General features: G+C 42.1%; 1 protein-coding gene across 1 annotated transcript; it reads left to right on the top strand.

Moving 5' to 3' along the window:
• The first annotated feature begins 319 nt into the window (after positions 1–319).
• Positions 320–2458, top strand: LOC139309903 (vomeronasal type-2 receptor 26-like). The gene is made up of 3 exons (XM_070934090.1): positions 320–341; positions 552–1174; positions 2174–2458. The coding sequence occupies exons 1-3, from the start codon at positions 320–322 to the stop codon at positions 2456–2458; spliced, it is 930 nt and encodes a 309-aa protein (XP_070790191.1).
• Positions 2459–13857: the final 11399 nt, after the last annotated feature.

Genomic DNA, 13857 nt, shown 5'->3' with positions numbered 1-13857 from the left:
TTATTTGCAGGATTACCTTTCTCTGCCAGCCAACTACATTTCAGAAAATAGACATACTCTGAGCCCAGTACTCAGAGTGCTAAGAAGTACCATCTCAAAGGACCCCAAAAGTGTGCCATAAGATAATATGATTGTTTATAATTGATTATTTACCTGTAATAATCTGGTTTACTATGAAAATTCTGCAGATTGCACAGGAAAGCAAAGAAAAGGTCATAGGATTTCCCCAAATTTCATAGACCTTAGCTTTATATGTTTTAGAAAATGATGTTCTTTCTACCTTCTTCCTGAGGAGATATTAATAAATACATCTTGGAAAATGCTGCTGTTCTCCCAAGAAGGTATTCCTTGAAATGTAAAGGACAGAAATTTAAGGAAGTATTGTCTTTTTATTTTGTCAGATACAGAAAAATGCACCAAGTGTTCAGATGATCAATATCCAAATGAGGTCCGAGTTCAATGTCTCCTCAAAGTAACAACCTTCTTGTCTTATAAAGAATATTTGGGCTTCTTCCTCATCTCTGTTGCCCTACTCTTGTTCCTAACTACAGGCCTTGTTTTAATCTTATTCATGAAATACCAAGAAACTCCCATTGTCAAAGCCAACAACCGGGACCTCTCTTACACCCTCCTGGTCTCCCTCCTGCTTTGCTTCTTGACTCCTTTTCTCTTCATGGGTCAACCAAGGAAAGCCACCTGCCTTCTCCGACAAATGGTTTTCAGCATCATCTTCTCAGTGGCTATTTCTTCTCTTTTGGCCAAAACAATCACAGTTGTGCTTGCTTTCCTGGCCACAAAACCAGGAAATCGAGTTAAAAGGTGGTTGAAGAAGAGCTGGGCCAACTCCATCATCCTTTCTTCTGCTGCTATCCAAATTATCATCTGCTCCATCTGGCTTGGCACTTTCCCCCCATTCCCTGACTCTGACTTTCACTCCCAGCCTGGAGTGATCATCCTGCAATGCAATGAAGGGTCTGTTGTCATGTTCTACACTACCCTCAGTTATCTGGGCTTCCTGGCTGCCATCTGTTTTACACTGGCTTTCCTAGCCAGGAATCTGCCTGGAGCTTTCAACGAAGCCAAGCTGATCACCTTCAGCATGCTGGTCTTCTGCAGTGTCTGGGTGACTTTTGTGCCCACTTATCTGAGCACCAAAGGGAAATACATGGTGGCCGTTCAGGTCTTCTCCATCTTGTCCTCCAGTGCTGGTCTGCTGGGCTGCATCTTCATCCCCAAGTGCTACATTATCATTCTGAGGCCAGACTTGAATACAAAGAAGCAGCTTATGGCCAAAACAAATGCAGAAATGTGAAACATAAGAATTTTTGCTCTCAAAATTTTCGAAGAGTCGAAATCTTGAATATGATGCAAGATGAGGTCTTTGCAGCATTGGGTGGATGCTCTCCTAATAAAAGCTAGTGTGAATTAATTAGAATAGAACCAAAAAGAAACAGAGAGAAAAAAACAGATAAAAGCTAAAAGCATACCAAGAAAAAAATCTGGTTTAAAAAAACCAGAATGATATAAATAAAGCTATAGAAATATAAAGAAGTAACTTACAATATTCTTCACAGTAATTATAAGTACAATTATATTTTAACCTCTCTCTGTCTCTTTCTCTCTCTCTCTCGTTACATTGTAACTCTCTTCTTTTTATAGTCTATCCTGTCCAATCATTAAAAGAATAAGTCGTACAAGGATTTTTGTGGACTTTTTATGCAAAAAGACACTAAAGGTGTTTCAGTCATCAATAAAGGTACATTGCCCTTTCTTTCAGGTAGTCCTTGACTTACAACACTTAATGACAATTCAAGGTTACAATGGCACTGAAAAAAGTGTCTTATGGCCATTTTTCACACTTATAACCTTCGCAGCATTTGAACATACATTTTGATTTACATTCGGATGCTTGACAGCTGAAATTGAAAATGAAAGCTCACTTACCCAATTTCTCACTGAGCAACATATATTTTGGGCTTAATTGAGGTCATAATAGCTGGGGCAAGAGGGGGGGAGTGCCTCTCTCTGATTTATGCCCCCAGGCTTTCGTGTACTGCACCAGCCGCAATGCCAGGGAAGGGGTGGTGGGGTGGTGGTGGTTATTAGAGAAAGTCTTAGTCATAGGGAGGTCACTGTCCCTCAGATCGGCGGGTGTGAATTTCTCCTATTGAAGTGGGACCTTGGAGTTCAGTCGGGTTTGTTGATCACATACCTAGCTCCCAGCTGTGTGGCCACTGCCCTGCCCGGACAGCTCGATGTCTTGGCCGAAGTGGCAGTGGAACTCCCCAGCCTCCTGGTTGTGGGAGATTTCAATCTGCCATCGATCGGCGAGACGTCTGAGATGGCTCGGGAGTTCATGGCCTCCATGGCGGCCATGGACCTGACTCAGGTGGTTCAGAGCCCAACTCATAGGGTGGACACACACTTGACCTGGTTTTTCTCTCTGGGCAGTGGATAAATAGCCGGGGCAGGGGGGAACTGTCCGTTGCCCCTCTGTCATGGACCGACCATTCCCTCCTTAGATTGGACTTTCAACCCACCAACCCCCACCGCTGGGAGGCGGAACCAGTAAAATGGTTCCACCCCAGGTGCCTGATGGATCCTGAGAGATTCCTGATGGAGCTTGGGACATTCCCTGCTTCCCAATCCCGTGATTCGACTGAAGCACGGGTAGCATTCTGGGAACGGGCGGCTGTCAGGACCTTGGACCGAATCGCACTTTTGCGGCCTCTGATCCGAGGCAGATCCCAGGTGGCTCCTTGGTTCTCCATGGAGCTCCAGGAAATGAAGCGTCAAAAAAGACGCCTAAAGGAGTGTTGGAGGTCCTCCCGATCTGAATCTGATCGAACACAGTTAAGAACCTATATTAGGTCTGATCTTGTGGCGATGGAAGTGGCGAAGCGGGATCACTTTGCCGCTCTCATTGCATCTGCAGAAAACTGCCCAGCATCCATGTTTAGAGTGTCCCGCTCTCTCCTCAATCAGGGAGCGAGGGAAGACCCCTTACAGGGCAGAGCTGAGGATTTTGTACAGTTTCTGCAAGATAAAATCGCACAGATCCGGATCGGATTGGACTCTGACTGGGCAGAATCCATCCAGGAGACTGGGGCAAGTCTTGAGAGTAGTATCTTGGTTGAGTTTGACCCTGTCTCCATCGATGAAGTGGACAGGATTGTGGGTAGACTGGGTGCCTCCACGTGTTTGTTGGATCCGTGTCCCTCCTGGCTTGTTTCGGCTGCCCGGGAGGTGACTGGAGACTGGATCCAGGCTATTGTCAACACTTCTTTGAGGGAGGGCGTCGTCCCCGCCTCTCTTAAGGAGGCGGTGGTTCGACCCCTCCTCAAAAAGCCTGCCCTGGATCCAGACTCACTTAATAACTATCAGCCTGTCTCCAACCTTCACTTCATAGTGAAGGTTCTTGAGTCCGTGGTGGTGCAACAGCTCCCACAGTTCCTGGAGGAAATGGATTTCCTAGACCCGTGCCAATCGGGGTTCCGGTGTGGGCACAACATGGAAATGGCATTGGTCGCTCTAGTGAATGATCTCTGGCGAGCCTGGGATGGAGGTTGTTCCTCCATCTGGTCCTACTTGACCTCTCAGTGGCTTTCGATACCATCGACCATGGTATCTTACTGCAACGACTTGGGGGATTGGGGGTAGGAGGCACTGTTCTACAGTGTTCGCAGTTTGTATGGGCGGGGGGGGCAGAGGTCCACCCCGAGGCCCCTAACCTCAGGGGTTGGTTCTCTCCCCTCTACTCTTTAACATCTATATGAAGCCGCTGGGTGAGATCATTCGTGGTTTCGGGGTGAGGTATCATCAATACGCTGATGATACTCAGTTATATATCTCCACCCCGGGCCACCCCAGGGATGCCATTTCCATGATGTCCCACTGCCTGGAGGTGGTATGGGCCTGGATCGGTAGGAACAGGCTCAGACTCAACCCCTCCAAGACTGAGTGGCTGTGGATGCTGGCATCTCGTGCTCTAGAAGTCCCATCACTTTTGATGGGGGTGGGAGGTGCTTGCTCCCGTTGAAAGGGCCCGCAACTTAGGTGTCCTCCTGGATTCCCAGCTGTCTCTGGAAGGCCAACTTATGGCCGTGACCAGGGGGGCTTTCTCCCAGGTTCGCCTGGTGCACCAGTTGCGCCCTTTCCTAGACCGAGATGCCCTTCGCATGGTCACTCATGCCCTGGTTACTTCTCGCTTGGATTACTGCAACTCCCTCTACATGGGGCTGCCCTTGAGGTGCACCCGGAGGCTCCAGCTGGTCCAGACTGCAGCCGCGTGGGTGGTTACAGGAGCTCCCCATTACTCCCATGTAACACCTCTCCTACGTGAGCTGCACTGGCTACCAGTGGTCCTCCAGATCCGCTTCAAGGTGCTGGTACTTACCTTTAAAGCCCTACATGGCTTAGGTCCGGGGTATTTGCAGGACCATCTCCTACCCACCTCCCACCATCCTGTACGCTCACATAGGGCTGCCCTTCTCAGGGTACCGTCGACCAGACAATGTCAGTTGGTGACGTCCAGGAGTAGAGTGTTCTCTGTGGGTGCTCCTGCCCTCTGGAATGAGTTACCCACCGAGCTTCGGATGGCGCCTGATCTCCGCTCCTTCCGTCGAGACCTAAAGACTTGGCTGTTTCTACAAATGGGTTGATTCTGATTCCTTGGTTTTCTTATTTATTGTCGCTGTTTTAAATTGGTTTTAATTACGTTTTCTTTTATTATTGTATGTTTTTAACCTGTGTTCGCTGCCCTGAATCCTTAGGGAGAAGGGTGGCATATAAATTTGTGTAAATAAAATAAATAAATAATAAATTGAGGACTACCTGTAAAAGAAATCAATTTGCCCAACTCAGCAAGTTCTATCCATTTCACCAACGAATTCCTCCATGGTGGGCAGGGCTGAATTTTTTTTAATCTTCCATGTGGAATAGAAAAAAAAATGGCTGCTGCAGGGTTAAATTCAAAGTTGATAGTTGCTGCAGCCAACTGTCACTGATTGGAATCTTTGTTCTGTTGCTAGGCAACTAACCTAACGGAACCTCCCTTCTGCTCTCCTTCATCCTGGGCAATGACAAGTCAACAGTTCAAGAGCCAAAATAAACACCAAAGAGGACACAAGAAAACCTTGTCTTGCCCCCTTCTAGATATTATTTAGATTACCATTAATCATAATTGGTCCTCTCAAACTAGCTTCTGGGTGGATGTGGGCTACACTGTAGGCACTGCCACCATCTCACCTGCAGACCTCACAGGCCACTCTTTATTTAACAAACCAAGAAACTTCAAAATATAGAGGATTTCAGTGTCTTACATGATTAGGGAAAGACAACACGAAGAATCTCAAGGGAAAGATAACTTTCAATCCCTCCTTTAACTTTCTTTAACTTTCTCCCTATTTACTCAATGATACAAGCTATCACTTTCCTGTCTTTTAGTCACCTCTCATCCAAAATATGATATTTCTGATCTGTTCTATTTCTAGAACAGATGGGAAATGAAATTTCACTTCAGATACTTCAGGAATTTTAAAATTAGCTCCAATTTAAGGTACATAAACCAAGATTTTAAAAAAAGAAAAGAAAAAGAAAACAAACAGGCCCTAGTCTTAACTTTAGATAGAGTTCAAGGGACTGATTACCTCCTTAGCTCTGGATGACCTTACCCAGGAGATTTTGGAGGAGAGACCATCTTGAAGGACAGCAAAAGTTACCTGGTTCTTGATATATCTTCATCTATTTTCTGGATCAGTCCTGACAGGAAGGATAACCACGAGAGAACAGGACCTCCAAGAGTGTATCCGTGATTTTTCACTAACATCCTTTTCTCCAGCGTGAAATGTTGCTTTTCAACATGGCTCCAAATAAAAAGTCAAGCATCAAAAGTTAAGCAACAAAGGAAAGTCCTTGTTGGCCATGCAGGTTTTCTCCATCTTGGCCTCTGGTGCTGGGCTTCTGGGCTGCATCTTCTTCCCCAACTGCTTCATTGTCCTCCTGAGACCAGATCTAAACACTAAGGAGCATCTAATAAATGTTGTGAAATGATTTCTAAGGCTTATAATATTTACTTATTCATTATTACTGTATTTATCTGCTTCCTTTGCAACTGTTTGACAATTTATGTTGTTTTAAACTAGATAAAATTATGAACAGTGTAAGACTAAGGAAATTAAAATCTAAGATAATATCAAACAATAATTAATAATTATTCATAATTATTCATAATTATTAATAATGAATTAATAATTCATAATTAATATTTATGGTTTTTAGCCGTTGGTAGTCCATATTTTCCTCAGCGTGAGGGTTAGCCAATATTTGGCTTAAGCAACCATTCTGAATAGGACAAATATGAGCCATGTCCTGGCCATTGGAATCCCAAGAGTTTGACAGATGTCTTTAAAATAAGTTACAAAGGTCTCAATGTCATCGCTTTCATAGTTCTTTTGGAATCAATATTTTCATTTCTCTGAGGTTTGGATTATACTGGGAGGAGAATGGTAAGTGAGAAAGAAGTGATGTTGCAACTTCAACAACTCTAAATGATGTTGGTGCTCCTTGTTCTCCTGATGTTCTCTTTCTGAGCAGTCTCCATTCATTTAACTCACAGATCAAGTTCCATCCTTCATGTGGCTTCTTCTCTCTTAGTCTCCAGTTCCAGTTTCTCTGGGCTGAGATGCTGAATGGAATTTCTGACTTCTGCTGAGGAATCTCCTGAAACAAACATTGTTATGGACGATGCCTTCCTGACAGTGTTGGCAAACCATCCCCTTTGTCACTTGTCAGCTAACTGATTGCCCTAGCTCTATCTTCCCTAGCACTACCTAGCCTATCAGTGTTCCTAGTTTCTTGGAGAAAATGTAAAATTTGGTTCATGTATGTCTTCTGATGGTTGACAGAGGAAAGGAAATCTTTTTTAAAAAAAGAAGAAGAAGAGGGCTCCATGGTATCCTGGAATGTTCAATAATGCAGTAGACTGGCTCAGTTTGCGTGCTTTCTGGGGACAATAGAAAGTCATGCCTATTAAAGTAACCACCTCAAAATTATAATTGCACACCTATCTTTGACTGCCAAACTGTCCATTGTAGTGTAGAATAAAATTCACTTGTTCTAGAAATATAGAATTTTGGATGAGAACTGACTAAGGGCAAGAAAGCAGGGAGGAAAATGATAAACTTTCAAGCCAGGGAGTAGAGGGTTAAGATCTAAGAGTTAAGGTTATATTTTTTTAAATCTTAAAATGTTTTCAAATTTTTAATTTTATTTTTTTAATGGTTAATTTTTTTTCAATGTTTTAAAATTCTTTTTTCAATTTTTCAAATTCCTTTTCAATTAAAAGAAATAAAAATTATTTGAATTCTTTAGAAATATTTTAATTCTTAAGGATCTAAGTGGGAAAAAGATTACAGTGGGGGGGGGCGGGGAGATCGACATTTCAAAACAGGGAAAAGAGTGATGAATTTTCAAGACAGAGAATAAAGGGCCAAAAACTTTTGTTTCTGACATTACATATCACATTGCAATTAATGTCCCGAAAGTGCTTTTTTTCAAGAGACAACTGGACTTCATGGTTTTTCTTTGAAGACGTTTTACTTCTCATCCAAGAAACTTCAGAGCTGAAAAAGTCATTTTCCTGCTATTAATCAACTCTCATTCAAAAATGGGTATTTCTAAAAAAGATGGGAAATAAAATTTCACTCCGGTCACAAGCAATTTTGAAATCAGTTCCAATTAGGATTCATATATGGAAGTACAATAAAAAAGAAAATCATAAATAGGCCCGACCAATGTTAAATGAGACAGGCTCCAGTGTACTGATTGCTTCCTTGCCAATAGAAGAGAGGCAACTCTAAAGTTAAATGTCACCAATCTAGAATGTCACCAAACTATCTAGCTCTGTATGTCCTTCCCCAATATTCTCTGGAGACAAGTTACTATATTGGGAGTCCTCCTGGATACGCAGCTGTCCTTGGAGGAACATCTGACGGCTGTAGCCAGGGGGACCTTTTGTCAAGTTCGCCTGATCCGCCAGTTGTGGTCCTTTCTTGATCGGGATTCCCTGTGCACAGTCACTCATGCCCTCGTCACCTCTTGCCTGGACTACTGCAACGCTCTCTACATGGGGCTCCCCTTGAAGAGCACCCAGAGGCTCCAACTGGTCCAGAATGCGGCCACGCGGGTAGTAACGGGAGCTGCATGGCGCTCCCACATAACACCTCTCCTGCGTGAGCTGCACTGGCTCCCAGTGGTCTTCTAGGTGCGCTTCAAGGTTTTGGTTACCACCTTTAAAGCGCTCCATGGCATAGGACCTAGTTATCTTCAAGACCGCCTGCTGCTACCAATGACCTCCCATCGACCTGTGCGCTCCCACAGAGAGGGGCTCCTCGGGGTGCCATCAGCCAAACAATGTAGGCTGGTGACCCCCAGGGGGAGGGCCTTCTCTGTGGGGGCACCTACCCTCTGGAATCAGCTGCCCCCAGAGATAAGGAGAATCCAAGACCTCGGTGCCTTCCGCCGTGCCCTTAAAACTTTCTTTTTCCAGCAAGCCGGGCTGGCTTAAAAAAAATTTTTTTAATGTTTTTTAATTGGTTTGTCACTTTTTAAATGGGGCCAAATTGATATATATCCTTTTAATTGTTTTTAATGTTTGTATTTTATGTTTTTATTTGTGGCTGTACACTGCCCTGAGTCCTTCGGGAGAAGGGCGGTATATAAATTTGAAATAAAATAAAATAAAATAAAATAAAATAAAATAAAATAAAATAATAAAATAAAATAAAATAAAATAAAATAAAATAAAATAAAATAAAATAAAATAATAAAATAAAATAAAATAAAATAAAATAAAATAAAATAAAATAAAATAAAATAAAATAAAATAAAATAAAATAAAATAATATTGAAGGACAGCAGGAGTCATTATCTAGGTATTGAACTAACTTCATCCAGCATCACTTTCTGAACAAGACCTAACAGGAAGGATCACAACCATTAAAGAACAGGAATCTTGGGGTTGGATTTGTTATTTTTCACTAATGTTTTTATACAGCTACTCCTCTGCAAATGGAGAATTTAGGATTCCCAGAGGAGAAATTGCTTCTTGCTGTAATTTTCAAAATTCTGGTCTTTGAGACCTTGTCTGAGGTAAACATCAGATTGAAACAACATGGAAGGGATCTTGCCTCAGAAAAGGATAAATGCCTCAGTCACGCACATTATGGCACATGTTTTGGGACAGACAGGAGCTGTGCTCTTGGATGTACTTTCTCTTCCAGGTGAACCTTGATTTGTCTCTGTCTGAATCAAGAAAGCTACTACGATTTCAATATTGTGAAGGTGCTTTGAATTCGTCTAATTCCTCTTGTTGTTCTTTTTTCAGAAACGGGAAGGGGATTGATTCAGACCCATAAATTATGGATCTTCTGCTTCTGCTGTTGATCCTGCTGGTGTCCCAGCCAGTCTCTGGGAAGCTTAGAATGAAGTGTCCACTGAATTTCGAGCACCAGGATGGAGAAAAACCATGGAGCTATTACAGGCCAGGTGACCATCTCATTAGTATCATCACCACTGGAACAAAAATATTGCATAAAACAATGTTGCCTTTCAACACGGCTCCTTGTTGTCACTTTGACTCGTAAGTCATTCAATGTGATGGAGTTGCATTCCCTCTATTTGCAGTTCTAACACTCTCGTTCTTTTCTTCTTATTTCACTCATGCCTGTATTGTAGGACCTGTCTAATTTTGATTTTGAAATCAAAATTGAAATCAAATAATAAGCCTCTTCGTATTATGATGGTTCTACTTTAATAATTGAAAGATTTTGAATCCTAGTTACTCAGCAGATGAAGCTTGGAACTGTTGCTTTCTTTGTGATTGTTACATGTATAATCTCCCTCTCATCTCCCCAGCACTCATTAAAATGAAATGGTGATGGGTGACTGTCATTTGTATTTGATTTTGGATCAGTGTTGGCTTAAAACTCAGAAGGCTTGTGAAGACAAAAATGATTAAACTGGAAAACCATTTTTGTAATTGTTATTAATGATGTTGATGCTAACATGAACATTTTTTACTTCAGTTTATCTTTTAATAGTTTTAAAGCACTACGCTACATTTTTAATATTCAAGTGATCAACAATACTTCCAGGCTTCTGCAAAATCTCACACTTGGCTACAACATCCATGACAACTATTTGAACACACTTCTGAGTTCAGATGCGTTGATGGATATGCTCTCTACTGGAGAAGCCAATGTTCCCAACTACAGCTGTGGAAGGAAGGACAACATTTTGGCTCTTGTTGATACAGCTGCTGATGACATCTCCATCCAGATGTCAACATTAGGAAACACCTACAAAGTCCCTCAGGTTTGTAAGTTTATGTTTTATTTTTGTAAATTGAATGGGGTGATGGGTTGATATGTGGTAGATCCAAGCATATTTTCATTTTGGAACTGAAGAACTGCTTTTCACCATGTCCATTATAGAAATTCATCATAAATAGCTTGAAGAGAAATCAAACCATTGTGAAAGATTTTCTGTCAGCTGAACTATTCAAAAAATATCCCTAATAGTGGTGTCCTCTATTGGCTGATTCATTAAAAACAGAATAAAAAGCAATTCCAATATAAGTCGAGTGGGCTAATAGATATTGTGGCTAAATATATATGCTGGAATCCTCTTGAGGAGAGTTGAGAGTAGGTACATGAATTTCTTGCTGAAGAACAAATAGTTTTATCTGACCAAGAGCCCTTAGCCTGTTATCCTCTATGAAACTAAATCTACATGGTAGGAAGAATGCAGTGAGGTACCTCAAGATTCTCTCTTAGGTCTAGTGCCCAATTATTGGTGATAGATAGATAGATAGATAGATAGATAGATAGATAGATAGATAGGCAGGCAGAGGCAGAGGCAGAGGCAGAGGCAGAGGCAGAGGCAGAAGCAGAGGCAGAGGCAGAGATATAAGGTTGACTCAACCTTCCATTCTTCCCAGGTGGGTAAAATGAGGACCCAAAATGTTGGGGGCAATATGCTGACTCTGTAAACTGCTTAGAGAGGGCTGTAAAACATTGTAAAGCAGTATATAACTCTATGGAAACTGGCAGTCTCCCCAAATTGTGTCTTTTAGAGCAGACAAAATTTAAATTAAAGATTTCTTGAATTGTACAACTGACAAATTACATTAGAAGCTGTGTTCTTCCTGTCTTTTGTGCAACAGGAGAACAAACTAAACAGTTTGATGCAAAGACATCAGATATTGAAGCAGAGAAAGACACACAATTATGCTCAATAAGGGTGGTGCATTGAAATAGATGTGTTTCTACAAATGTACTTCCAAATATGCAAATATTTCAATACAGAAATATCTAAACATCTTAAGATGATATTTACTCAACCAAGATTTGAGCACTGGGCTCGTATTAGGCGAGCTCCAGAAAGAAAGAGAGAGAAAAAAACAACAACACATATATTAGTTAAATGTCAGTTGTATAAGGAAGAGATCAGTATCTTGGATCGCATATTAGACAAACAACCTATTTGGATCTATACATTAAAGCAACATATTTCCTGTTAGGTCAAAATTATCAAAATACATTCCAGATGGCTCTTTATTTGAACAAAACATTTTAATTCACCTATGGACCTGTGGGTCTGATGCCAAAAGTTGTAGGGGTGATACAAAAATATGATTGACATTCTTTATTCTTATTCTTCTAAATTTATGGGTTTTATACTATTGTTACAAACCAGCGATGGCGAACCTTTTCGGCACCGAGTGCCCAAACCAGAACGAACATGCATGCAGCTGGTGATGGCGTTCGTGCCCCCAGAGAGGGCTCTGTGTGCCCCCTCTGGCACACGTGCCATAGGTGGACCATCACGGTTATATTCAGTCTTCCTAATGTTATATTTTATTTTATGTTTTGATTCTTTATTTGCATATGGGTTAATGACTAATCAATAATAAACTATTCTAATAAGTTTATGAGAACCAAGTTGGATTTGTTTAAAGCTAATATTTTGGAACTGATCTCACCCCAAATATACCAATTCTTCACTGCTTTTTCAGATCAATTTTGAAATATTTTCAGATTCGCTGCATGATAAGAGTCAATTGCCCTTTTATCACCAGCTTTATCCCAAAAAAGGGATCCTCTACCCAGGAATTGTCCAAGTGCTCCTCCATTTCAGATGGACCCTGGTTGGTCTCTTTGCTTCAGACACAGAAAATGGAGAGAATTTCATGAGGATCTTTACTCCTTTGCTTGTCAAGAATGGAATCTGTGTTGTTATATCACAATATTTCTCAACAACCCGACTTACAGCACTCCACGGCAATGCCCTCTCTAAGTGGAGACAAGTCAATGTCTACATTCACTACATGGAATATGGTGCCGTTTTGGAAAGAATTCTTCCTTTTCACTTAATACTTAGGCGTTTGCCAGGACACATTGAAGGGAAAGTCTGGATCACAACACTCATTGGACTAAGTCCACTGAGAGATCACAGTGCTCTCAAATATGTGAGTAGTATCTGGACTGTTGATTTTGAGAAAAAAAAGCGGCCAGTAAAGGATTCCTTTATACATGGTTTCTATCTGCATCCACCCTCTGGGCATCAGTCATATGTCTGTTCTTTTTTAAAACATGTCTTTTCTGTCAAAGGCCGGAAAAGATGCACTGAGAAATCACCACTGGGGACCCAAAAGGAAAAGAACATGGTGTGGGGCACGAATTTCCACCATTTTTACAGTGCCATTAAGACTCTGGACCATGCCTTGAATGCGGCGTACTCCTCCAGATCCAGGAGGAGAAGGGAGGAGGGCAAAGGGAGTTTGGGGACTCCAAGGCTGCAGCCATGGCAGGTATGGGGTTCCAACAAGGACTTAGTTCCTTTGGTAAAGGAATTCAAAAAGAAAAGATGGAGACCATATCAACCTAATTGTGTTACAGGACTCCAACACGTTTTGCCAGTCTAATCACTCAGGCAATAATGTTCACAAGAATGGGAACTATGACAGATACATTGATATTAAGCACTACTAATATTTAAATGATGTGTCCATTTTAAATAGATCCTTACACGTTTGTGATTAGTATCACAGAATTTTACCTTAATAAATATGAAGGAGCCCCTTAGATCATCTAGTCCAGTGATGGCTAACCTTTTTGCCGTTGCGTTCCAAAAGCGAGGGGAGCAGGGGGGGTCACGTGTGCGTGTGCCCACATCCATAATTCAATGCCCCCGCCATCCCGCGCATGCGCATGTGACACCCCCACACTTCCCCCTGCTTTTGGCACGCGATGGCATGGTGGACCCAGTCGGCCCATTTTTCCCCCTCCCCAAGCTCCAGAGGTTTTCTAGGAGCCTGGGGAGGGCAAAAGCAGCCTTCCCCATCCCCCGGAGACCAGAAGCAGCCAGTTTCCCGACTTCCGGTGGGACTGGAAGGCCTGAAAATCAGTTGGCCAGTGCGGGCAACACTCACGTGCCCACCAATATGGCTCCGCGTGCCACCTGTGGCACCCGTGCCATAGGTTCACCATCACGGATCTAGTCCCACCTCTCCTCCCTGCAGAAATTCCAGTTAAATCTTTTCTGACTCATGGGGCTCAGTCCTTGCATTAAGAAATTCAGTGAAGAGCTGGCTGAATTTCTCTGCTTCTCTGGCTCAACACTAAAACTTCACTTCTTTTAAGATTTTTTTTCCCTCTTATTCAGTCAGAATCTTGTCTCTTGTATCCTAATTCATTTTTTCCAATACCCCTGTCTAAAATAACATTAAATAGATCTTAAGTGTTTGTGTAACAGCTTTCAGTTATTCTCCACCTAAAAGCTTCTATTAGTTGGAAA

The sequence above is a fragment of the Pituophis catenifer genome, unplaced genomic scaffold (assembly GCF_029215685.1).
Source record: "Pituophis catenifer annectens isolate HBS135680 unplaced genomic scaffold, rPitCat1.0.hap2 SCAF_2, whole genome shotgun sequence".
Classification (NCBI taxonomy): Eukaryota; Metazoa; Chordata; class Lepidosauria; order Squamata; family Colubridae; genus Pituophis; species Pituophis catenifer.
Note: the sequence above shows the minus strand (reverse complement) of the source record. Positions and strands in the feature narration are given on the sequence as shown.